The sequence below is a fragment of the Rhinichthys klamathensis genome, unplaced genomic scaffold, assembly GCF_029890125.1.
Source record: "Rhinichthys klamathensis goyatoka isolate OS25496 unplaced genomic scaffold, OSU_Roscu_1.1 h1tg000054l_1, whole genome shotgun sequence".
Classification (NCBI taxonomy): Eukaryota; Metazoa; Chordata; class Actinopteri; order Cypriniformes; family Leuciscidae; genus Rhinichthys; species Rhinichthys klamathensis.
In genome coordinates, this window is record NW_026606599.1 from 1302119 (window position 1) to 1327215 (window position 25097).

Below are 25097 nucleotides of genomic sequence, written 5' to 3' on the forward strand. Positions count from 1 at the left end.
ACAGGTCATGTTCGAGATTTGGCAGTATTTACAAAGACTAATCGTTTTGTTCACGTTTTTTTTATTATCGCTGTTGTAATGTATTATTTGAGAAGCCAGCAAGTGAATTTAACTGGCCCACTAGCCGCAGGTTGGAAGAACGAGTCAATAGTTCGCTTGTTCATTGCTCAGACGCACAGCAGGTTGTCTCCGTCTCCTTCCCACAGACATTTAAACGCGCGCTCGGTTATCTCTAGGACCCTCCCCCTCCACACATTAGCCAGTTACAGTGGCCATTCCCTATTCTTCTCACACTCATTGGCCTGCCACACATTCCGGATTCATTGATAAGCCCCTTCCACGTGGTCGCACATGTGCGACTGGATGTAAAATTCAGTCGGACACTCTCAAATTTTGGTCGCAGTCTGGAGCCCTGCACACACCTTTCATGATTTAGAAATGAGGTTAATTCATATTACGAACGCAATATGTAGAAAAGCTCCATTGAAATATGCAGAGAGGGGAATAGAAAGGTTCCCATCTTCCCAAGAAATCAATAAGATGTAAATAATATTCTCATGTAATCCATTATTCCATATTTAACTTATGTTAGTAGCGTGATTCATGCAAGCATTTGATATAGCTGTATAGTTGTACAATACATGTCAGATGTTATACTTTCTCTGTTTTGCCAGATATGGTGTGCTTAACAGCTAATAAAGGCACTGTCACACTCACACATGAATATCATTTTCAACAGTTTCCAGAGTTACTTGCAGTGGTTTCGAAAACATCAGTAAACTTTTTTTTTTTTTTATAATTCTTTGTTATGTGAGTTACATGGAGACTATCAGTAATAGCTGTCATATTCAGAATTACTGGGTGAGTTGCATAAAGCCCGTAGTCCTCCAACATTCTCCCTCAAAGTATGTATGAGGCCTGGTAGACCCTCACTACAGATGAGCCGATTCTCTGCAATATTTACTACTGCCTTAATCACATCTTCCATGGTCTTTACCATAGGCTCCCAGAGGATGAAACGTTTACTTTGCTTCTCCACTACATTGACACTTCCACTAAGAACACCCATAAGGCTCACAGCTTTCCTGACCTTTTGCTGAATATTGTCAGTATCCTCTAGATCATTTTGAATGCCTTTGATTGCCCCCTCAATCCTCTTCAGTGCCTCATTGGTCTTCTCAATTTCACTCTGTGCACAAACAATCTTGTTCTTGTATTCAAGCACTTTTTCAGTGCTCTCCTTCACTTTCAAATCACACATTTGTTGCTCCTTTTCAGCAGCACTGAATACATCTTTAGCCTGGTTTAATTCAACCAATCCCACAGTTAGAAAAATTGGACCTAGAGGCAAAACCAAGAAATCTTGTCTGATCAGAAATGTCTTAAATAAATGCATAGCTTTACAATTGGTAAGATGTACTATTCAGGAGGATGATAAAAGTAAATTTCTTACCAAGTATCAATCCGATAAATGGTACTGCAAACAGTGCCCCACCTGCAATTGCAAGACCTTTACCTGTGTTCATCCTTTCTTGTATTACTTGTACAGCATATTTAGCTGATTCTACGTTTTTTTCAGCCTGTTCCAAAGCTGCTTTGGAATTTTGTAATAATTCCTCAGCAGACTTCATTTCCTCTTGTGATTTATCCATATCCATGCATTTTTCGTTCTTCTGCTGATCAAGATTTTGTTTCTCTCTAATAAGTTGCTCCATGCGTTCATCCAAATATACCAGCTTTTCATGAATCATTGTTTCTGCCTTTTTCATGCACTGGTCAGACTGTTCAATATGTTCCCTGATTTGTTCGTAATTGAAGCACATGCCAGTGGAGGGATCTACATGTGCATCCAAGAGGGACTTGCAGATGTTACTGAGAGAGACAATTCCTTCCTTTACAAGTCCAGAAACTGACTTGAAACATGCAGTGTTAACGGTTTCCAGTCTATGAACACATGAAGTAATAAGGTACCTTAAAAAAGAAAACATTTAAGGTTATATGCAAAGGGATACTTATTGTTACCCTGTATATAAAATATGTTTTTATATATTTTATATACAAGGTAACAATAAGTATCCCTTTGCATATAACCTTAAATGTTTTTTTTTGTTTTTTTTGCAATATTATAAAATGTGGCAAGATAATAAATATAATAATAATAATAATAATAATGAAACTTACTCAGGTCTCTGGAGTCTGTTGAATTGGTCACCCATGGTTTTTCTGTTACACACAAACACAAAAGAGAGTTATCTACATATGTTGACAATGATATCTCATAAAAGTCATAATGTAATAAGTAAGGTTTTGTTTAATTCCTCATCTTAGTGAAGTTTACATCTTTATATAAAGTGTTCTCAATTATTATTGTAATATTTTAGCTGCAACTTATTTTTACAATTTCCACAAACCTGTTAACATAAGGACTGCACAATTTAAGTACCTCTCTATGCTCACCTTAAATAAATGTAGCTATTCCTAGCTGATAGTGTGGTAGTGTACAGCATTGGTTCACAACTCTGATCCTGGCGACCCACTGCTTTGCGCATTTTGTATTTCTTCATTATTTAACAAACGTCATTCAGTTCATCAGCTCGCTAGGAGTGTGTCAGATAAGGGAGACATACAAAATGTGCAGAGCGGTGGGTCTCCAGGACAGAGCTGACAGCTACCAATCTACAGTAATGTATTTACTTGATTTATTGATTTTAAATAAAACTTTTGGCTTCTAAAATCATACTAATCAAATAATTGACTTCACCAGTGTGATATATATTATGTATCAGGGAAAATAAAATTATTGTAGAATTACAACTAAGTTTGTATATTGTAATAATATGTCAAAAAATTGGTCACCATTTAAATAGCATTTTTTTACAATACAGATTGTTTCAAAGCAGCTTTACTGTGATAACAGGAGAAGATTGCAACAAAGATAGTTTTCGCTGTACAGCAGCTCTAGAAGAAAGTCATTATCCAGCTAAAGTAAGTTTTTGATTGATTGAATTTCATTGTAAAAATCCTTAGTTATTAACTTAGGTTGTTAATATCGATCTATCAGAATTCCTATGACTGCCATCAATAGAATATTTTATCAAAGAATCATAAATGCAATTGCCTTACCCTGTCCAAAAGTGAGAGCAGTTTCTTTAGGTCACAAGATCTATTAATGCCGAATGGTAAAATGAATGAATGCTTCGATTTTTATATTGTCTTGTAATCCTGTAAATCCAGTTTTCCAAGCGATCCCACCCACAACCACTGTTGTGTCTAAAGCCCCTCCTCTCCTTCTAGGGAGCAATGGCAGCAATGTCGGCTATGGCCACATGGGGGATCCACTAGGTGACACTACTGTCAGTCCTGGTGCACTTTGTGCCCTAGTATGAAATGAAATGCCAAAACTGAAATAATTATAAATAAATAAATATACAAAGAAATGTAAAAAAAACCTAAAATACATAAATAATTATACAAAGAAAACGTACCAAAAATCTAAAATGAGCTGCTGTGCGAGTCTCATCAACAACAAACACAAGCTATCAGCCTCACCCAGTGCATTTACATTAAATGTGATTAATAGTGGACACTTTACGTGCATCCATGTCAAAGTGTCTGTAATCAGAGCAGTTGAAGATGCTGTTTCTCTTCATGTGTGCCGAGACATTTTAGAAATCCTGACCGAATTTGGAACAGTTTGTTCTACAGTATGTTCGTAATAAAGATGGTAACCCTATATACATATATAAATGTATAAAGAAAATAAAGAAACGTAGACATAAATACATATATAAATAAATAAATGTGAAAATAAATAATTGTGGAAAAAATACAATTATACATAAATAAGGAAATAAAAGTATATATATATATATATATTAGTGTTGTCACGGTACCAACATTTCAGTATTTGGTTCCATGGTTCTCGGTACCAATTTCGGTACCAAAGCTTAATTTAGATTACATTTACATATATTAAAGTGTATATCACGGTTACAAAGATGGAAAAACTTATTAAAAACACTTTACAATAAGATTCCATTTGTTAGATAACATTAGATAAAATGACCTAACAAAAAACAGTAGTTATACTGTCGCAATTATTCTCCTTGGGGTTAATTTAAAAATATTTTTTTTAAATCAAAAGTTAACATTATTTCTGTTAACATTATGTAATGCACAATGAATGAAGTGAACAAACATGACCAATCAAGTGTTTGTATTATATAACATTCACAAACATTAATTAATGTTGTAAAACTATATTGTTCACTCAATGTGTTGATGTTAGATAACGCATTAAGTAATGTTAATGAATGGTATCTTATTGTAGTGTTACCAAACTATACAGGAGATAAAAGGTGTTTTATTTGACTTGACTGTACTTTTACTTAATCCAAAACTGCATTCATATTTAATTTTGAAATGGCTTTTTAACCTTTTTAAAGTCGGGCGAGGCGTGGACGGTACGTAGCATACTATTGCGCAATAACTTTGCGATATACAAAAACCAAAAAAATTAAAAGATAAACATGTCCTATATTTTTGGAAAGCTGAGAATCTTGTAATTCGAACGATGTAAACCATTTCAATATATACTAAACACAGCGGGTACAATCGGTGTTTATGTCAGACCACCTACAGCAAAATAAAACACACAAAATGGAATAAACTCACCTATGAAGCCTCCTGTTAGTCCATTGATCCATTACATTCAGTAGCGGTTTTAGGCACGGGCGAACCGGGCAGTCGCCCGGGGCGGCATTTTTTCATGTCACATGGGGGGCGGCACGAGCAGTTAAAAAAAAATCCTCTGCGCCGCGAAGGTTTTCTATTTTCTATCATTTCAATTCAATTATTGGCAATGGCGCCCCTGCTTGCTGAGAAGGTGCCGTGCACAGAAGCGATGTCAAGGGGGTCTCCTGGTTGGAGGTAACTCACCAAGGGGCCGTTCACATATCGCGTCTTTTGCGCGCTCGAGGTCGTTATTTCAAATGTAGGTGCACGGGAAGCGCGCTCATAATTGAAGCGACGCGCTCATTTTTTCCAGGAGCAGCGAGATTTTTAAATTTTTAAACATTTCAGAATGGGGGTGCACCCAAACACGTGGGTGTTTTTCACTTCTCCGTAAATAAATCTTTTAGCAGAGCTGCCTACAGCAAGCGTTTTTCTGTGGTGGAAATCCATTAGCTACTAAAACTTATTTGTCGTTGTGTAGAGCGCAGTGCATGGTTGTATAGCAACGACAGCCATGGGAAAATCGGACCGAATTTTACTATTAATAATAAAAGATAAGCTACTGTGCATTATAAATGTCAGGAATGTATCTTTATTGACCCATTCTTTTTATAAAGATTATTTAAAGGCTGAAATATGTGAGGTTTATCTTTTTATAAAACCTTTTTTGTCAAAAGTTTATTTGAACGTGTACATGTTAGTAGATAACATAAAACACACTCCTTTAAAATTTGGCCATCATCTTTAATGCTATTAACTTGGTGAATAGATTTCATTGTGTATTAGGCCTACATTTTGAACAAAATTCTGTGTTTGACCGTGATCATTTTGGTCACTATATTCATGAAATGAAAATAATTGTCATAATGATCAGCTAAAATCAACTATAATCATGTGTTTTTACAGTAGCCTAATATGCAAAGTACAATTTTCTATTAAAAAATAATCTCTGATTCTGTCCTTTTCTCTGACATTTAAGAGTGACTGGCCTACAAAAGCTATTTTAGGTCTAAAACAGTTTGGATAGTTGTTAATATTAGAGTTATTAGAAACTATTTAAGAGATCAGTATTGTGTTACTACAAGTACCTCTTGGCCACTTTCACTTTTAAAAACTCTATTTCGTGACAAAGTATAGTTTAACAAGTCATAACTAAAAGTGTGCCACGCATAGAATTCGAGGCAGTAACCAATGAGCTAATGGTTCCTCCTTGAAAGTTAGATTAATATAGCAAAATAACTGGATTTTCTTACTGTGTTTTTCAAATGAACGGTATGTGTTTTTATTGTTGTGTTTTTTTTCTCTTTTGGGAGGGGGGGGGGGGGGGGGGGGGGCGTGGGGGCGCTCGACTCGCCCAGGGTGTAATTCAATGTAGAACCGCCACTGATTACATTCCAACAAAAACTGTTTATTTACACTGTAAAGGGTCCATACAATCCAATTCAGCGAAGTATTTAGTCCATAACACATTTGTATATCAATAAACATCCATGTAATGTAGTGGTAGCATTTCGAGTTAGCCGACCAAGCTAACACAACTTCGACGAATTCTTTGATAAAGCTACCTTTAGACCAGTGGTTCTCAACCTTTTTTGGGCCAGCGCCCCCTATCCAATATCCAGGTCCCCGACCGCCCCCCACCCCCAAACTAATGAGCGAGCAGGAACGAGTAACAGATGAAACAAGTACAAAATTGTCATTTATTAATACCATCGAACTATACTCCACAGCGATTAATCCAAAAAACAAGCTATAAACTACATTGAATAGCAATAGCAGTGTTTCTCACAGGATTTTTGGTAAATCTGTGGTGGGTGAACCTCGGGCCTTCTAGGGGGGTTCGGAGGCAAGCCCCCCGTAAGAAAAATGTGTGCATTTTAATGTTAAATTCATCAATCTGGTGTACTTTGAGAGTTCAAAATTAAAAGCTCCAACCCATATTCAGTGTGCAAATTAAACAAAGAAAAATTCAAACCTCTTTTAGTTGTGTTTGTCTACATTACACTACTACATAATAATAGTTATATTATATTAATCCCATGACAGTAATAGCCATATATTATAAAACAAATGCACTGAAAAATAAAGGACAGTCATTAAAGCGGTAATGTTTGCACGCAGGTTTTATTACGCATTTAGGAGAGTATTGCAAGAAGCTGCTTACATTAACCTTACTTTCGAAAAATAAAAAAATACAATCATGATTTTTCCTGAAAAATTATGTTAGAATTGTAGGGATTAAATACCTTGGTATCAGGTATAATTAATACAATAACAATTAATTTGGTTTGTCGTGATTAATTTGTTTTCATAATCAGTAAAAAAGAAAAATCTTCTAACAAGAATAAACACATATGAACAATTCAATTATTATTGTATTATTAATTGTTTTTATACCTTGAAACTAACGTTACCCAAGCAGCGTTTCGCTCTCAGATGTGATGGCGGAATGAATAGCCTACATTACCAAAATGTGATTGCAGAATATATTTAAATATTAATATAATATAAATATTATCCATCAAATTGTCATTTTCAAATTGAGTTAACAATAATGCCTGACCAGTAAATTACTTGAACAAAGAAAACATTTTGGCATTAGGCATTGGAATTAGTTAATGCCTAAATTTTTTTTTAAAGTTTTACCTTATAAATAGAATTTAGTTTAATTTTGAAATTCGTCGCCGGAGTAAATGGGAACATGATTTATTGAAAATATTTGAAAAAATAGAAGTGTTTCTTAAGTCAATACTTTTTAATGGCTTGTCAACTTTCCATTCCTCCGCTGCGTGATTCTAGCCAGCGCTGGATTGTTGTCAGCTCGAAACACATGTTTGAGCGCGTGAATGCAGATTCTAGCCAGCGCTGGATTGTTGTCAGCTCGAAACACATGTTTGAGCGCGTGAATGCAGATTCTAGCCAGCGCTGGATTCTAGTCAGAGCGCTGGTCTATAACTGGAAAAATAATGGAGTCGTTGCAAAAGTAACGATACATAGCTTAGGCTACATGTGCATTAAACTGGAAGAAGAATCACAACAAGCGTGTCGGTGAGAACACTCATTTAAACAGCATTCACACCCGAACATGACTGCACATGCACATTATATTTTTGACATTATTGATACTGCTTTCAATCGTAATGCAATAGAAATGAACACAAAAAAACTGCTAGTATACTGACGGTGGATTTGCGGTCAGGAGTAGGCTAGAACGGCCGCGGACGAATGATTTTCTTTTTTTTATTTGAGCGCTGCTGACGTTTTCTTTCACGCGCACCATAGACGCGCGCGCGCACACAATATGACATCACAATCTACGCATATGTTTTACAACATAATTTAACATATATGGTCCTAACACTTTTTAAATAGCCCACCTAAAGGGTTTATTACAAATAAATGACTAAATGCTTAAAATGAATCAAAGTAAATGAACACAAATTTGCGTTATATATTTGAATTATTACATGTTTATGTCAAAATGGCCGCTGAACCCTGACCTTTAGACTGACAGGTCATTTCAGCTAATCAGCGCATGATAGAGTTGTCACTAGGTGTCAATAGCCAAGGAGTGCCCTTGATGAAGAATGGTCCCTCCCTCTCTTTGATTGACAGTAAATCTAACCAGTTCCGTGGATCCAGGAAAATGTATTTTCTGATAGCCAATGAATTTCTTTAAAGATTGATATGACGCTTCAGTGGGCAGATTCAATCTGTCACGCGTGAAGTTCGTGTGCAAAGTAGGAAAGTGATTCATGCGCCCCGTGCGTAACATACAATTGATAGGATTTTTGGAGTGAGAAGGTAGCAGACGCTAAGAACAATGGCTATGAAAACCAGCAAAACACACTTTTTGTTAGAAGACGTTATTTAGCAGTGCTTTGTCCCAAATCGGGATTGCTACCATGATTGGCATGTTGCCAATAACCTGTAAAAAATATACAAATGTTCAGTGGAATCCATAGTAGAGCACACACATTTTTGTTTGAGCACCAGATGTGCCTCTGAAAGAGATTTTCTTTATTCTGATAAATGTAATTTGTAAATAGTTGTGAGTGTGTAAATATATATATATATATATATATATATATATATATATATATATGTATAGTGAGTTCTTATATTAAAGTGTTTTAATTCAATAGAACTTGTTTTTTCTCTTTATTTGTAGAAAGTTTCAAGAATTGAAAAAAACACTATAATGTGTTTATGCTTCAGTTACTAAAAAAAAAACACTATAATGTGTTTATGCTTCAGTTACTAAAAAAAACCACTATAATGTGTTTATGCTTCAGTTACTAAAAAAAAACACTATAATGTGTTTATGCTTCAGTTACTAAAAAAAACCACTATAATGTGTTTATGCTTCAGTTACTAAAAAAAACCACTATAATGTGTTTATGCTTCAGTTACTATGTGCCAGCAATTATTGACAGTGAATCTGTCCAACATTATGCAAAAAATGCACAACTGGGCGTGCAAGAAGCACTGTTCAAAATATAATATCTGAATTAAACATTGTAAATTCAATAAAATTAGGTACAATGATGAAACCTAGCCATAAACTAAACAAAATTCTGTATTTTGGAATTAAACATTCAACACATTCAACAAACTGTGATGAGAAACGGAGTCAAATATAATGGCTAAATAAAATAAAATAAAAACATTCAACACAATTAGATTGTGAGGATAAACAGAATGTACATAAGAATGTACATACATCTACTGGCAACATGTTATTTATTTTTTTGTGGAATGTCTTAGCTCTCCATTTTTCTTTGTTTCCTCTATGGCACTGCACACTGGTTCCTGTGTGCACAACTGTCGGCAACGGTCTGCAAAGTCGGACAGCTTCTGCCCTTTTTGAAACGCAGCACGTAATTTATTGTACGCTGTGATGTCACAGGCTTCCAACTCAGCAATGGCAGACGTATCGACAATCGTTTTCCTATCCACACCACACTTTTGGTATGCCTCCGCTAGGGTTGCTCCTTTTGGCAGGTACTTCAGGACCTTTTTCCATCTTCCTATGACTTGCTCTGGTAAAAATACTGACAAAGAACAAAACACTAAAATCCATTCATCTTAACAATTTCCTCCAAATAACATAATTTTGTAGTTTTTCTCAAAGCATATATGCAGACTCTACATGGTGTTATTTGGTGCGTGATTTTCCCTCTTCTTTATCATCTACACCTTCTACCTTATTTTGTTTATAATCTCAGGTAAGGTAAAGTATAGGTCAAATTCTACACTAGATAATAAGTATTCAAACAAACTCATACTTACAGTCTAGAAGAAAGACCCCTCCGTGGTTTAGTTCTTTTTAGAGAGCAGAGACTTTTGGCAGGCAGGCTTTTTATATAATGGTTATAAGTAATTTTATTACATTAGTTGTTCAAAGTTTCCATACAAAATGAAAAGTTAAAGTAAAATAAAATCAGTTCACAAGTTCCACCAGCAGGTGTCAGGCTTGGATCACCAAACAATGGAGAGGCTGGCTCGTCTTCCAGCGTCTGATCTATACATGGATTTCTGCAGTTTTTATAATGCATATTACATATCACACCTCTTTATTACATATTCAATATCAAATGCACAATTTGTCCAATCCCAGATCTTGATCAATGATTAACTGCTTCAAATCCTTCAAAGTCCTCATATAAAAAGTTCTGTATTGCTTCATTCTTCTCCGTCGAGCCCTTTTCCTCAGCACTCTCCTTCTTTTGGTCTGAAACACAGCACTAAGGTAATACTTGCTTTGTTTCTTCTTCTAATACTGTATGCATTTTTAGTATCTTAACACTGGTTACATTTCATTCATTTGTTCCTTAATAAAACAGTTTGATCAAATACGGCTTTGTGTGTTCTTTTATCATTTTCCAATAAAACATTTTTCTCAAAACCAGTCTCTGTGTGTTTTCTCATAAACCCAATAAAACATTTTTATCGAATCATGTGTCTGTGTAGTCTTTATAAACCCAATAAAACATTTTTATCGAATCATGTGTCTGTGTCTTATTCTTCTGGGTCTTGATTGTTCTATTACTTTTGTAATTTCATGCCTGTAAAATAAAAGACTATGTATAAAATCTTACATATAAAAGTTGTAATAAAAGACTGTCTTATAAAGTCTTATAAGCAACTTACAATAAAAGCTTACATATGAAAGTTGTAATAAAAGACTATCTTATAAAGTCTTATAAACAACTTACAATAAAAGCTGTATATGGGTTTACATATAAAAGTTGTAATAAAAGACTATCTTATAAAGTCTTATAAACAACTTACAGTCAGGAATAAGTGAACAAATTGCATGTTTTTCACAACAATGGGAGTAGCATTTTATACATTACAGAATATATTGTATTAATAAATACATGTATAAATATAGGAATTTGTTTGCTAGTAAAGGCAGACCACCTGAATTCTGAAGTGAGTGTAAAGCCACAGCCACCCATGCATATTTAAGGGCTTCGGAGTATAATAAATCATACATAACAGTATAATATAATACTATATAAAATATTAAAAGATACTGTTAATTTACTTTTGCGCTACACTATAAAATGTTTTGTACTGAGCCAATGTTCTAAAGGTCACATATCTTCATGTTCCCTTTCGAAAGTGAACTCGCACCGCGTCGATGATGCTATTGGGGAACGCGCCCCCTTTACGCGAACCAGTGTCTGAAAAACTATCCAATCACAGCAATCGATATTAACCGGCTTGTGACGTCTCTACTAGAGTGACCCAGAAGTATAAAAGCGGCGTCTAGAGAACATGTCATCCTATTTTCGTCTTCGGGACTGTTTTGTCTGATTTACAATCATCTGAAAAAGGTAAGAACAATTATGGCAAGTGATAAGCGTTTCAAGAAGTGTGTGGATCCGTGTCTAAGATATTGACATCAGATGACACAAATACCTTGTGCCAACTGTGAGTTTTTTCCCTTGAGAAAACTTTGCTCTTGTTTGCCCTGTTCTCAGGGGAAGAGGGACAGACATCTGTGCCAGGCGATTCAGGTCCAGCTAGTGCTGAGGCAGCTAGTAACAGAGGCAGTGCGAGTTCCCTTTGGAAAGGGAACGTCTAGGCTGTATTACGACTATTAAGTATTACGACTGTAACCTCTGTGCCCTGAGAACAGGGAACGAGACACTGCATCGTTAGCCATGCCTTGGAGATGCCTGCTTAACAGTCCCTTCAGAAGTGGATGACATGTTCTCTAGTCGCCCCTTTTATACTTCCGGGTCGCACTAGCAGTGACGTTATAGGCTGTCAGCGGTCAAATTCGATTGCCGTGATTGGATAGTTTTTCCGACACCGGTTCACATGGAGGGCATTCACCATAACGTCATCTACGCAGTGTGAGTTCCCTACTCTCAGGGAACAAAGGTACGTTATCAACATCTACAGTACAAGAGATAACCAAACTTGAATTTTCTGAATGGAAGAGAAGCAAGCACAAAGAGCACATTAATTAAAAAGAATGTTGAAAGGCCATTGAACATACCTCTTCTGCTTTTTGCACTTTTCTGTGTTTTCATTCCCTTCTTGTCCTTCTGAGTCTTATGAGGTGTTGAAGAAGAGTCAGAGGAAGGTGAGGACTGGAAGGAACTCGAAGGAGAGTCATCTCTTTTGGTCTTCTTCCTTCCCTTTCTGTACTTTTTCTTTTCTGCTCGCACATGGTCCTCATCAGAAGAATCAGTGATCACAATAGACCTCTTTGGCTCTTTTGTTTCTTTAGTTGACAGTACTGTAAAAAAAAAGAGAGAATCATTTAGAGTAATTTTTATTAGTGCAGAGCAGTCAAACCATTCCTGAAGCCTTCTGCACATTTTGAACGTCACCCTTATTGGACACATCCAGTTCAGGTCATAGTGTGCTAATCAGCAATGAGTTAATTTAACTATGGGAGACCTACAAAATGTGCATTGCTGGGGAGGCTTCAGGAACAGTGTGAAGACTCACGGTGTGCTTTTTACAATAGGCATTATTTTAAACCAGCTTTCCACAAACAGAAATCACAAAAGTTTGGAACAAAATGGAAATAAGGAAATGATAATCAAATTACAGTTTACACAGAGAGTAGAGTACACATGTTTTTTTTTTCTTTTACACTAACATGGTGTTTTTTAGCAAATGTTTGCCAAAAAATTATAATAATGATATTAATTGTAGACAAATACAAATAGCTAACACTCCAAAACAGTTCTCACCATTGGTTAAACTACTCCGAAGAAAAGCCCTCTCATTTTCCACATCTTTGCATTTTTCTTCAAGGAACTTAACTTTAGATTTAAACAAGTTTTCTTCTTTGAGTTTATTGATGGTCACCTGTTGGGTTGGTGCATGTGCTGGAATATAAAACAAACAAATAATCTGTCAAAAAATCTTTTAGAATGTGTCTTCCACATGAAACACATATTGTATAAAAACTATAGTTTACATAAATTGTCTCCAAGTTAACAGCAACTCCCTTTCATGTCTTCAAGAGATAAGGATGATTTATTTTTAATCTGACAGCCTGTTATTATTATCATTAGGATATGTGTGTGTACAGCCTATATATATATATATATATATATATAGAGAGAGAGAGAGAGAGAGAGAGAGAGAGAGAGAGAGAGAGAGAGAGAGAGAGAGAGACTATACTTATGTCACCGGGTGACGAAGGCGGAACTAAAAATTCGGCGCATGGTTCTGTCACAAGGTGACGAACCCGCAGCGGAACTATATAGTCCACGGAGGAATGTTCCCACCCGGAGCGGTTTCAACGGAACACCCAGCCAGCCTTGTATGCGTCGCTACCATGGCAACAACAGCCGCTGATGACAAAGTGACAGCAGGTGCGGCGCATCAAGGGGCTGTTTGATGATTGGGACACACACCTTTTTGAAACAGATAAAAGCAAAGCTTTGGGGAACCAAGAGAAGTACGGCGTTCGGAGTTCGGTGTTCGGGTGCTGTGTTAGGCTGTTGTTATGTCCTGACTTTGTTCCGACGAGGTGGGCTGAGAGTTCTGTGGGACAAATCGGCTGGTGAGATCGACCCGCGGAAAGGAATCCACTACGAGGAACTGGGTGGTGTAGAACGGAGAGGCAGAGGAGAAGTCGTCTCGGAAATATCATTTACATTTACATTTATTCATTTAGCTGACGCTTTTATCCAAAGCGACTTACAATTGCTATATACGTATGAGGTCGCACGCCTCTGGAGCAACTAGGGGTTAAGTGTCTTGCTCAGGGACACATTGGTGTCTTGCAGTGGATTCGAACCCGGGTCTCTCACACCAAAGGCATGTGTCTTATCCACTGCACCATCACCACCCCTGCACATTCAAGCTGAATGTGCACCCCTGCACATTCAAGCAAATATCAAGCTCCCTTTTTGGGCGAAGATAAGTACAAACCTTCTACCAGCCGTACTGTATGTAAATTATACGCCAATATATTATATATGGAGAGAAGACAGCTGTTGTGATGCATGATTGAGGTCGCTATAAATTCTTCCGTCTTACCGTCCCCACTGTTCAGAACAAGGAGGTGGGCCGTGGCCTTATATTTCACAGAGTGGTTGAGAGTGACGTGTGTCGATGCTGTGCCCCACCGTGTGTGTTTGAAGTGAAGTTACTGCATGCTTACCATACCGAATTCTGTCACGTGCCCATCAGCCTTGCTTTGTGTTGCAGTTTGGAGTGGCTGAGGAAGAGATGTGTGAGGAAGTGACAGTGTACATTTAAAGCCTGCTGTGTTTTGATTCATCGTTGAGGCTGTTCTGGAGAACGGAGGAAATCCAGTTATCTGCTGTTCTGAGTATCCCCCATCTGCAGGCGCTGTATTCTATTTCATCAACACTGTTGTGGAGAGCGGAGGAAACCCAGGTATCTGCTGTTCTGAGTGTTGCACATTTAAAGCCTGCTGTGTTTTAATTCATCGTTGAGGCTGTTCTGGAGAATGGAGGAAATCCAGTTATCTGCTGTTCTGAGTATCCCCCATCTGAAGCCCGCTGTATTCTGTTTCATCATCACTGTTGTGGAGAGCGGAGGAAACCCAGGTATCTGCTGTTCTGAGCGTTGCACATTTAAAGCCTGCCATACCGGGAGGAACCAATTGTACCTGGAGTACCTACTGGCTGACCAGTCGACGCCCCCTTCACAGCCGTAAGCTTTCTGCACCTATTGCACAGGGAAGGACCAACCGTATTCGAAATACTTACCTGCTGTCTAGTCGACGCCCCGTTCACAGCCGTAAGCTTTCTGCACCTATTGCACAGGGAAGAACCAACCGTATTCGAAATACTCACCTGCTGTCTAGTCGATGCCCCCTTCACTGGTGCTGGTTGAGAAGAGAACCCCTGATATGATTGTAAAGCGCTTTGGGTGTACAGTAGTACATATGAAAGCGCTATATAAATGCCTCCATTCATTCATTCATTCATTCATTCACAGCCGTAAGCTTCTGCACCCACTGTATAGGGAAGGACCAACCGTACTCGAAATACTTACCTGCTGTCTAGTCGACGCCCCGTTCACAGCCGTAAGCTTTCCCAACGCATTCTCATCCTTTGGCGTCATATAGGTGACGCCATATGACATTTCGTCGAAATCTTACGCACATGGCATCCTTTAGCGTCAATATAACACGCACTGTTATGGGTAGGTTTAGGTCTGGGGTCGGGTTACGGTTATGACGCCTTGGGATCTGCGTCTCATATTCACGCTAAACGATGCCATGTGCGTTGGATTTACACGCGCGTCACCTGTATGACGCCTTGGGATCTGCGTCTCATATTGATGCTAAAGGATGCCATGTGCGTAAGATTTCAACGAAATGTACAAGCGTCACATGTATGACGCCAAAGGATGAGAACGGGCTGGCTTTCCGTACCTATTGCACAGGGAAGGACCAACTGTACTCGAAATACTCACCTGCTGTCTAGTCGATGCCCCCTTCACAGCCGTAAGCTTCTGCACCCACTGTATAGGGAAGGACCAACCGTAATCGAAATACTTACCTGCTGTCCGGTCGACGTCTCCGGCGGCTACTGGATGCTGAGGAGGAAGGAGTTTTAATTAGGATTTACAAATTCTTTTAAGTCAATAAAGTCTGCTCAATTTTTACCCTCCTTGTCTGCGTGGTTTCTGGTATGCTCCTCAGTGGTACACTCTAAAGGGAGGGGGTAGACCCAGTCGACCCTCCCGACCTGTGACAGTTCCCTTGGGGAGACTTCCGGTGCGACACCAGGCCGGTTCCGGCGGCCTGTCATGGCCGACCGTGTTGACAAGCGGCAGCTGCAGTGGTTAATCAAGCAGCCATTGGAGCGCGTGTCTCCGACGGGGGATTTAAAAGCGGCGGCTTGAAAAGGCTAGAGGAGAGCGGTCGCGATCCAGGCGGGGGGCAGCAACGGTGGCCGAGATGGGGAGGATAAAGTGTGGGCATGAGTGAGATCGAGGACGAAACGAGTGAAAGCATTGTTGTATATGCAGGTTGATGTCCCGTTTCTGAAGATCACGATGGTGGATTGGCCGGCCCCGACGAGGTGGAGTGAAGGTACACTTTTCACTGTGAAGTGGTGTGTCATTGCAGTGTCTGAAGATTGAACTGAGCACGTGTGAAGATTTACAGTGGTTTTGATGCATGCACGAGTATGGGAAGATTAAACGCTACCAGCACTCTGAAACCTTTGTCGGGGATCGTCTAGCCTGGTGTTGCGTCAGGAAATAATGTTAACTGCTGGATTCTGTACTCACCATTGTTGTTCTGTGAACAGAGGAAGCCTGTCGTCCGCCGATGCATCCTGCCATTGCTGTCCTGTGATAAGAGGAGACTCCGTTATTAACTGTTGGATTCTGTACTCACCATTGTTGTTCTGTGAACAGAGGAAGCCTGCCGTCCGCCGCTGCATTCTGCCATTGCTGTCCTGGGGGGACAGAGAAAGTCACCCGACCGAGGACCCGCGGGCGTCGAGCAGTTGGAGTCCCACGGTTGACTGAAAGAGTGGAACAAGTTTTAGCCTCCAGGCTGATGCCCCTTTTACATATGTTTTAAGATTTAATAAAGACAAATTACTTACTTTACCTTGTGTCCGGCCTCGTGGTGTTCCCTGGTGTGGCTCCTCCGGAGTGGTGGTTGTTCCCGGTGGCCCGTGACACTTACACATGTGTGAAAATTGCAAAATGTTTAGATTTTTGTATGTAAAGGGGAAAAAAACACAATTAGTCATAAACATTAGCTATGGAAATAATTTTTTTTTTTTATCCCACCGATATTCAGTTAGGACACCAGGTGGGAAAGTAAAATCATGTTGTCATGATCGTGCCATATAGTCCTTGTGTTTTTATTAGTCTTGAGGCAGGATCATGACAGACCCATGTTTTATGTGCAAACACATGTGCTTGTGTTGTCTCGTCATCTAGCCCCGCCCTCCTTGTTATCCTTGTTTAGTCATTATTGCTTCCCCATTATCACCTGTTTCCTTCATTAGTTTCTCTCTATTTAATCCCCTCGTGTTTGCTGTCCTGTGTCGGTCCATTGTCAAACTTTGTCAAGCACATTTGTGAGTATCCTTTCAAGAGTTGGTGTCTTGTTGAGCTATTTCTTGTATCAGTTGTTTGTTTTCTTCTAGTTACCCTAAGTCATAGTCTAGTTAGTCACCATTGTCCTGTCTTGTTTTGCTCCCTCGTGGGCTTTGTTTTCCCTATTATTTGTATATAATAAACCGTGTGCTGTGACTACTGGCTGCGATTGGGTTCATTCCCTTCATCACCCTTCCAACATCATAACGCATGTTTTTGTAATAAACATTTCTGACAAATTTGTTTTGAGGGAACTGAATATGCAATTTTGCTTTTAATATTAATGATAACAATAATTGCTCGCTCCGTTGCCATGCTGCTGTCTTCTGATTGTGAACTATCGGATTCACTAACTCCAATATGGCATAAGCTACCGTCTCTGCACGTAAATTCTACTGATGGACACGATTCTTCGAGTGTATTGTCCCAATACGAAATGTAGTTGACCGTAGGCATCAATCCACTCAATTTTAAGCCTTCCAAAACTTTAATTATGTTAAAATTTTCTCCTTTAAATTGAATTAGTGTCATCCTGTGACCTTTTGATCTGAGTCAGGTGATCCAGGGCCGCTGGAAGTAATTTTGAACAGGGGGTGCTGTGAATTTTTTTTTTTTTTTTTTGGACAAACCCCCTATGAGCACAGCAATACCAGTGAATTTTTGTTAAAACTGTGTGAGTGGACCTCTGTCCCTCTAGGGGGGTTCGGGGGTATTTCCCCCGTAAGAAAATTGTGTGCTTTTTAATGTTAAATTCATCAATCTGGTGCACTTTGAGAGTTGAAAATTAAAAGCTCCAACCCATATTCAGTGTGCAAATTAAACAAAGAAAAAATAAAACCTCTTTTAGTTACAGTGTCTTTCTACATCACTACTACATAATAATAGTTATAATATTAATCCCATGATAGTAATAGCCATATATTGTAAAACAAATGCACTGAAAAATAAAGGACACTTTCATAATTAGTTTTGTACTAATTTCTATATTTGAAAGAGTATATTTCTATACTTCACATTAAAGATGTGATTGGGCAAGCCCAGTGTCAATCAAGAAAATAACCAATGGGCCGCTGATTTAGGTGTTTCATGGGATGTCAGAAAAAAAACTAACGCTGACTTTTTTTGGACCAAATGCATTTACACCGGCTCTAATCCAGCGCCAAAACGAATGGGCCGCCAATGTACGAGTTTTATGGGCCGTTAAGACAAAAAACATAACAAAAAAAAGTATGAGATGTATCGGCCCAAAAAGCACGTCGGCCCACCGGGAATCTCCCGTTGGTCCCGATGGCATTATTAGCCTATGCCTGGACGTCACTCTACCTGTTGCCTTCACCACTTATTTAGTTGCTGTCGCATCAATTGACACGCAATCTCCTTTCCCCTCTTTCTTTTTCTATTTTTAGCCCCCGACAGATTTTTTGCTTTATCGATCTTTTTTGACGACAACTCACTACTCGTTCCTGCTCGCTCAGCGCTCACGGCGCCCGCGCCCACTCGCGATATTATCCCCCCCTCTTCTATGTCAAAATTATATGATGGAATCTTATGAGGGCGCCTAGCCTGTTAGTCCTCTAAAATGTTTTATAACATTGAGGAAATGCATAAATGATTAAATCATCATTTATGATTTAGAAACGCACAACAGCAGCTACATATAGAAAATATAATCAAACGTATAATGTGCATCATTTATTACACGTTTTATCCTGTTGTTGACGTTAGCCTACATTACGTCCAGGTTGCTGCCACTCGTCTCCATAAATGAACAATTAACTAACATTATTGGTTAATAAGTGGGTTAAATAATTACATTTGCAACATCACGGTCTGTATCTGACAGGACAGTTAACATTGTCAGCTAACTTGCCTCAGGCTGTCACGGTATACGATTCTCTGGTTCCTTCTTGTCTCGTGTTTATGTTGTTGTGTGAATGCACGTGCGTAGTGGGCGTGAGTGTTGTGACATTACCTGATCCGCTCCAGCTGATCATCATTATCACCGCCCGCTGCAGTCTATTTCCTCACCCTATTTATATTCACTGGTTTTTATCCTCTTTGTCAGATCGTTGTTTGATGTCTCCTGTGTCGGTGTTCCAGTCTTGTCTTCCCGCTCGTCCGGTGTTCGTGTTTCGTCGTGGGTTCGTCATCGTCTGTGGATTATCGTTTGGGTTGTGTGGATTCCGTCTTCAGTGTTCACCACTTCACGGTTCCTGTCTTCACCACTGATCATCGAAGTCCCTGCGCCATCGTTCCACGCCCGTGTCATTGTTTGTCTCAAGTCTGTCAATAAACTGAGTTTACTTGCTATTGCTTCCAGTGATTCTGTGACCCGTCATGACACAGGCTTGTTTTCCGATGTGCAGTTCTTTGTTCGGCAGTGTGTCCAGTTGTTAGACTCGCCGTGTAAAAGACTTTGAAAACAATTCTGCCCTACTCTGACTCGGATTGGCTGCCAGGTCTCGGCAATAGGAATGATGATTGTTTTTTTAAAGCTGCGAAGTTTATGGTAGAGAATAGAGATATAGCGGGTAAATGCTGGCCACGGCCACGATCCCCACACTTTCTGTCTCCATCTCCAACCTTTTTACACAAACCACAAGGAATCTCCGAAAAAAATAATAATAATCAGAAATCCGTTTCTGTGCCATATTTCCTCCTCGTTTCTGTCATTAGACTATGTAAATGTAGGCTACTAGTCTGCTGCTGCCATCAGGCCCGTCGGAACAGGACAGGCAAACCAAGCAATTGCTTGGGGCCCCGAGCTGGACTGGGGCCCCAAGACAACGACTGTTTAAGAATAAAATGCAACGACAAACTGTGAGCGCCCCTTTGATAGTCAATGCAGTAAAGTGCAATGACACTGTTATCGGAATCCCCCTCAAGGGGGCCCCCTCAGTAGTCGCTGACTTGCGGGGCTTGGGGGGCCTCCATGTCCATTTTGCTTGGGGCCCCCAAATTCCTTCAAACGGCCCTGGCTGCCATGGCCCATGGATGGATGTATGCTGCATGGAACGAGCGGGAAACCTCTTTACTCGGCGACACTAGCCTGCCTGCCTTGACGGTGACAACGTAACTTCCGAACCTGTGTTGATTAGGCCTCAAAATAATGAAATTAAAATCCAAAATACACGTAATAGCCTACGTGTGTCAAAAATCTCAAAATCATTTTCTAAAATATTCATAAGGAAATTATAAATTGTGCAAAATATTTTTATTACATTTTTAAAAATTCTCCCTCTCGCCAATAGGGGGTGCTGCAGCACCCCCACTTCCCACGGCCGTGATAATGGGCCTGACAGAATGTTTATAAGCAACTGGAAAAAAACACAAATGTCAGGGCATGTCAGAACATCTCGAGGACCCCAAAAACATGTTGGACGCCTAAGGGTTAAGTAAGTTCAGTGATGGTTCATTTTTGTTGTAAAAAAATGTATTAATTTACTTCATTTATCTATACAGCCGCTCTGGAGAAAACAGTGATGTCATTGTCCAGCTCAGTTCAGTTCTCATATAATGATGTCGATGCAGGAGATCAATGATATTGTTGAATATAAAGTGTTTTTGTTTATTGCTCAGGCATTGTCAGTTAAATGACCCATTTATATCTGTAGTGTTTTATCTTATTACACCTGTATGGTAGCACTAGATCTCCTGATAAACTTCCTTTAAATGCCACATTTGGCCCAGCTCCGGCTGACAGGATCTGTGTGCAAGCTTGAGGACCAAACCCCAAGAGCTTTATTTGTGTAACATTTCACATGTAAATGTGCAGCAGAAGTGAAACTGTTGTGTTCCAGTCCAGATCATGTAACCAATCAGAGAGTGAGACTGAAAAGCCCATTTGCATTGTCAGGGTGGAGTGATTGTGATCTCTCAGAATAGAGCAGCTCTGTCTCCAGAGACCATGTTCAAACCCCAAGAGCTTTATTTGACATTTACTGCGACATCAACCTTCTGAAAAGCTCCTGCATCTTCATCTGTTAGTTGAATGATGTTGTCAGACACAAAGTGAACTTGTTGAGAAGCTTTATTGAATGTTGCAGCAAACACAGCAGATTGAAAGATCACACACACACACACACACACACACACACACACACACACTCTTTCAGTATGGAGTTGTAAAGCACTACAGCTGCAGCACTAGACTCATGTGAATCCTGCCTGACACAGGACACTCAGATACGGCTCATCTTCAGGAGAGAAACATCAGCACTCAGAGCTCTTGTGGAACGAGACCTCATGAGGAGCTCCATCATGTGTTACTCTGCAGACGTACAGCTCTCCCTCTTCCCAGCGTGCTTTGCTGAGGGTCAGGACGCTACTGCGGCTGTAGCGGCCGTCCTGCTGGCTCTCTGCGCTGGTCAGAACCCCCTCGGTGACCTCTGACCCGTCCAGTGTCCAGCTCACCAGCGCCCCCTGTGGAGAGTAAGAGCTGAGCAGGCAGAGCAGTGCGGCTGAGTCTCCAGAGATCTGCAGAGAAGAGGGCGGCAGCAGAGACACTGAGGGCTTCACTGTGGGACCAGCTGCAGGAGACAAACACAACACATTCACAAACACACACACAACACACTGCACTGCACATTCACAGCATTTCAACAGGACTGAAGCAGCAGACATGAGGAATGCAGGACAAATCTCCAGCATCTGATCCTTCATGCCATTCAGCTTCACTACAGTCAATATATATATATATATATACAATATACACACTACACAATCACTATATACATTTATATCAATCCTCATTATAATATATAGCATTGTAATACACTGAACACTTTAATTTGAACAGTTTTTATATCCCAAAATAAAGTGATTTTTTTACTTAAGTGAGATATTCCAGTCAAAACACGTCATTTTCAAACAGAATTAAAACACAATTGAATCACACATAAATCTTGCTTATATTATAAGGCACTGAATTATAAGCACAACATGAGCAAAAGAGATTCAGTATCATTGACTGAACTACAGAAAGTAGCAACATTTACATTCTGATGTCAAATCTCTTTTTACATGTATGATTTCTACAATAAAAGATGAACTAAATACGAACTCAGTGTAGAAATAAATGAAGGAAAAACAAACCTGTAATAAACTGAATAAACTCATAGTGAGACACATTATGGAAATATGTTTAGAATTTCATTTTGTGTTGTTGTTGAAAGGAATAATGCCGTTCTTTTGAACGAATAAACATGACAATATCATTTTATTATTTTATTATATTTATATTTTATTATTATTCACAATATTAGTAAAACTTTACTTAAAGCCTTTATATATTTCCATTCTAAAAGTCTTTTTAATGCATTAAGCACATTACACATACACATTATAAAGCATGTATGATCACATGAATAATTGTAACTGCAGTTATAACTCATTATAATATTATCTATTCACTGTTAAACCTTCCAAAAATTATAATAAACTAAAACACATGATAAACAACCACTTAAGATGTAACAAGGAATTTGCAAATATTTTAATGCATTTTAACTTTGGTTAGAATTATTTATGAAAAGATATAAGGCATTATAATCTACATTATTGAAACCTTTATAATGCATTATACATAAAGGCTTCAAGTAAAGTGTCGCCACAATATCTAATAATCATTATTATTAATAAATGTTGTTCTTCTTTCAATTTTAAAACACTTTCTGAAATCAAAATTTTATTTTTTTTAAATAGGTAATTAAAAAGACTTACATCTGATCACCAGTTTAGTTCCTCCACCGAATGTGTACCACAGTGATACAATCTAATGAAACACTCATACAAAAACCTCTATTCCACTCGAGTGAACACACACTCCAGCAGAGAGAGAGAAACAACACTTCAACACACTGATATTAGAAGATCCTCAGCTCTTCTCAACACTCACTCATTCAGATTTGACTAAATGCTTTCTGATATAACACTGTTTAAAGAAATATATGTGATGAGCTGTGACCTCTGAGGTGACCTTTGACCTCTTTGATCATGGATGATGTTGTGGAGTTTCTCATAATGATGCTTCTGTTCTTCATATGCAGATCAATCATCATGATTCACAGAAAAACCTGCAGCTTCACACTTCAATCTTCAGTGAGAATCTGTTCAAATAATGACTTTATTGAATATTAGAGCCAAAGTCAATAGAAAGTGTGACAATGAAGATATAAAAGGTGTTTTGCATGTTCTACACAGTCCAGCATGTTTTCATATTCAAGGTGTGTTATAAAAGTATCTGGATTGGTTCTGAATCTCCACACAAGATCATGAAACGTGAACAAGCTCTAATATGTGTCCATCTTTAACAGCCTGTTTCTTCTCCATCTGATGATTTCAGACACACATGAGGCTTCATGATAGATGGAGTGACACCATGAACTCTGATTAGAGATTCACAATCAGTCCTGATACTTTCTGAACACACTCATGATTCATGATCTTACTTTAGTGATGGCGCTTCATCTAGTGGAAGTGTAGCAGTGATGATGGTCACATGACTGAATATGGACACAGAGATGGACGTTCATCTGCACATCCTCAGTGTCTCAGGAGTCACAATAAACATACTAAATAAAGTCATGATTGTGTAACTCTAGTGTATATGAGTTTGTTCTCAGCACAAGCTGTTGTAAATCCTGCCCACTTCTTTGCATTGTCAGCACATGCTTCAGTGCTCTGAGAGTGTTTATAGTGCTGTGAGTTTAACACTTCATGACTGAGAGCAGAACACAACACACTCTTCATCATCACACAAGACTAAACTACAACTATGAACAACATCATCATCTTCATCTGGACCATTGCACTGTTTATTCAAGGTTTGTTTAAGCTTGTTTTTATAATGATTATTAATTATCTTAAAATGTGAAATAAGTATATGTTTATCATTTACCGTATATCATATGTCATTTTCATTTTTGTTGTGTTTTCTTTCAGAGTGTAGAGGACAGTTCACTGTAACTCAGAGTCCTGAAGTTAAAACTGTCCAACAGAGTCAAACAGCAACAATAAAGTGTCATATAGATGTAGGAATATACAGCGATGGCTTAGCCTGGTATCAGCAGAAACCTGGAGAAGCTCCTAAACTCATGATTAATAACATAAGAAGCCTTTATACTGGAACTCCATCTAAATTCAGTGGCGGTGGAACTAACTATGGCAGTGATTTTACTCTGACCATCAGTGGAGTCCAGACTGAAGATACAGGAGATTATTACTGTCAGAGTGTACACTATATAAACAGTAAATTTGTGTTCACACAGTGATAAAGAGTCGTACAAAAACCTCTGTCAGTCAGACGTCACAGTGACTGCACTGATACAGCTGAGAGAAACTGCAGCTGCTGATGGAGGATCACAAACTACACAATATCAAACCTTTCACACACTTTATTCATTTATTATGATGTAAGAAAACATATAACACATAATCTAATACAGTGGTTCTCTTACGAGAGGTTCTCTCGTATTGCGTAAGTTTAGCTTACGCTACGGGAAAGATTCATCTTCTCGAGAAGCCAAAAAATTATCCTTAATTTTGTATTCATTGTCAACGCAGTGCAGCAGCTAGCAGACCTAGAGCAGGCCATCTCGCGTGCTCATTGGCTGCCCTGCTGGCATCTGCTGCAGCCTACCAGTGAGCCCCGCGTGACATCACGCCCAATGATGGGCGCTCGCGCCCTCATAGCGTCACAGCCCGCCAGAATGGGCGTGGCTTAGCGTATAAAACAAGGGGCTATAGGCTGACTTCCCTGATTTTTCGACTCTTCAGCGACCTCT

At 38.9% G+C, this 25097-nt stretch overlaps 2 gene segments (V, D, J or C); one reads left to right on the forward strand and one right to left on the reverse strand.

Annotated features, from left to right (window-relative positions):
- Nucleotides 1-21325: 21325 nt before the first annotated feature.
- On the reverse strand, nucleotides 21326-23369 carry LOC130083223 (immunoglobulin lambda constant 7-like). The segment is given in 2 exon segments: nucleotides 21326-21842; nucleotides 23279-23369. Coding segments are annotated over 2 exon segments (408 nt in total).
- Nucleotides 23370-24050: 681 nt separating this feature from the next.
- LOC130083281 (immunoglobulin kappa variable 3-20-like) lies at nucleotides 24051-24687 on the forward strand. The segment is given in 2 exon segments: nucleotides 24051-24137; nucleotides 24256-24687. Coding segments are annotated over 2 exon segments (378 nt in total).
- The last annotated feature ends 410 nt before the right edge of the window (nucleotides 24688-25097 follow it).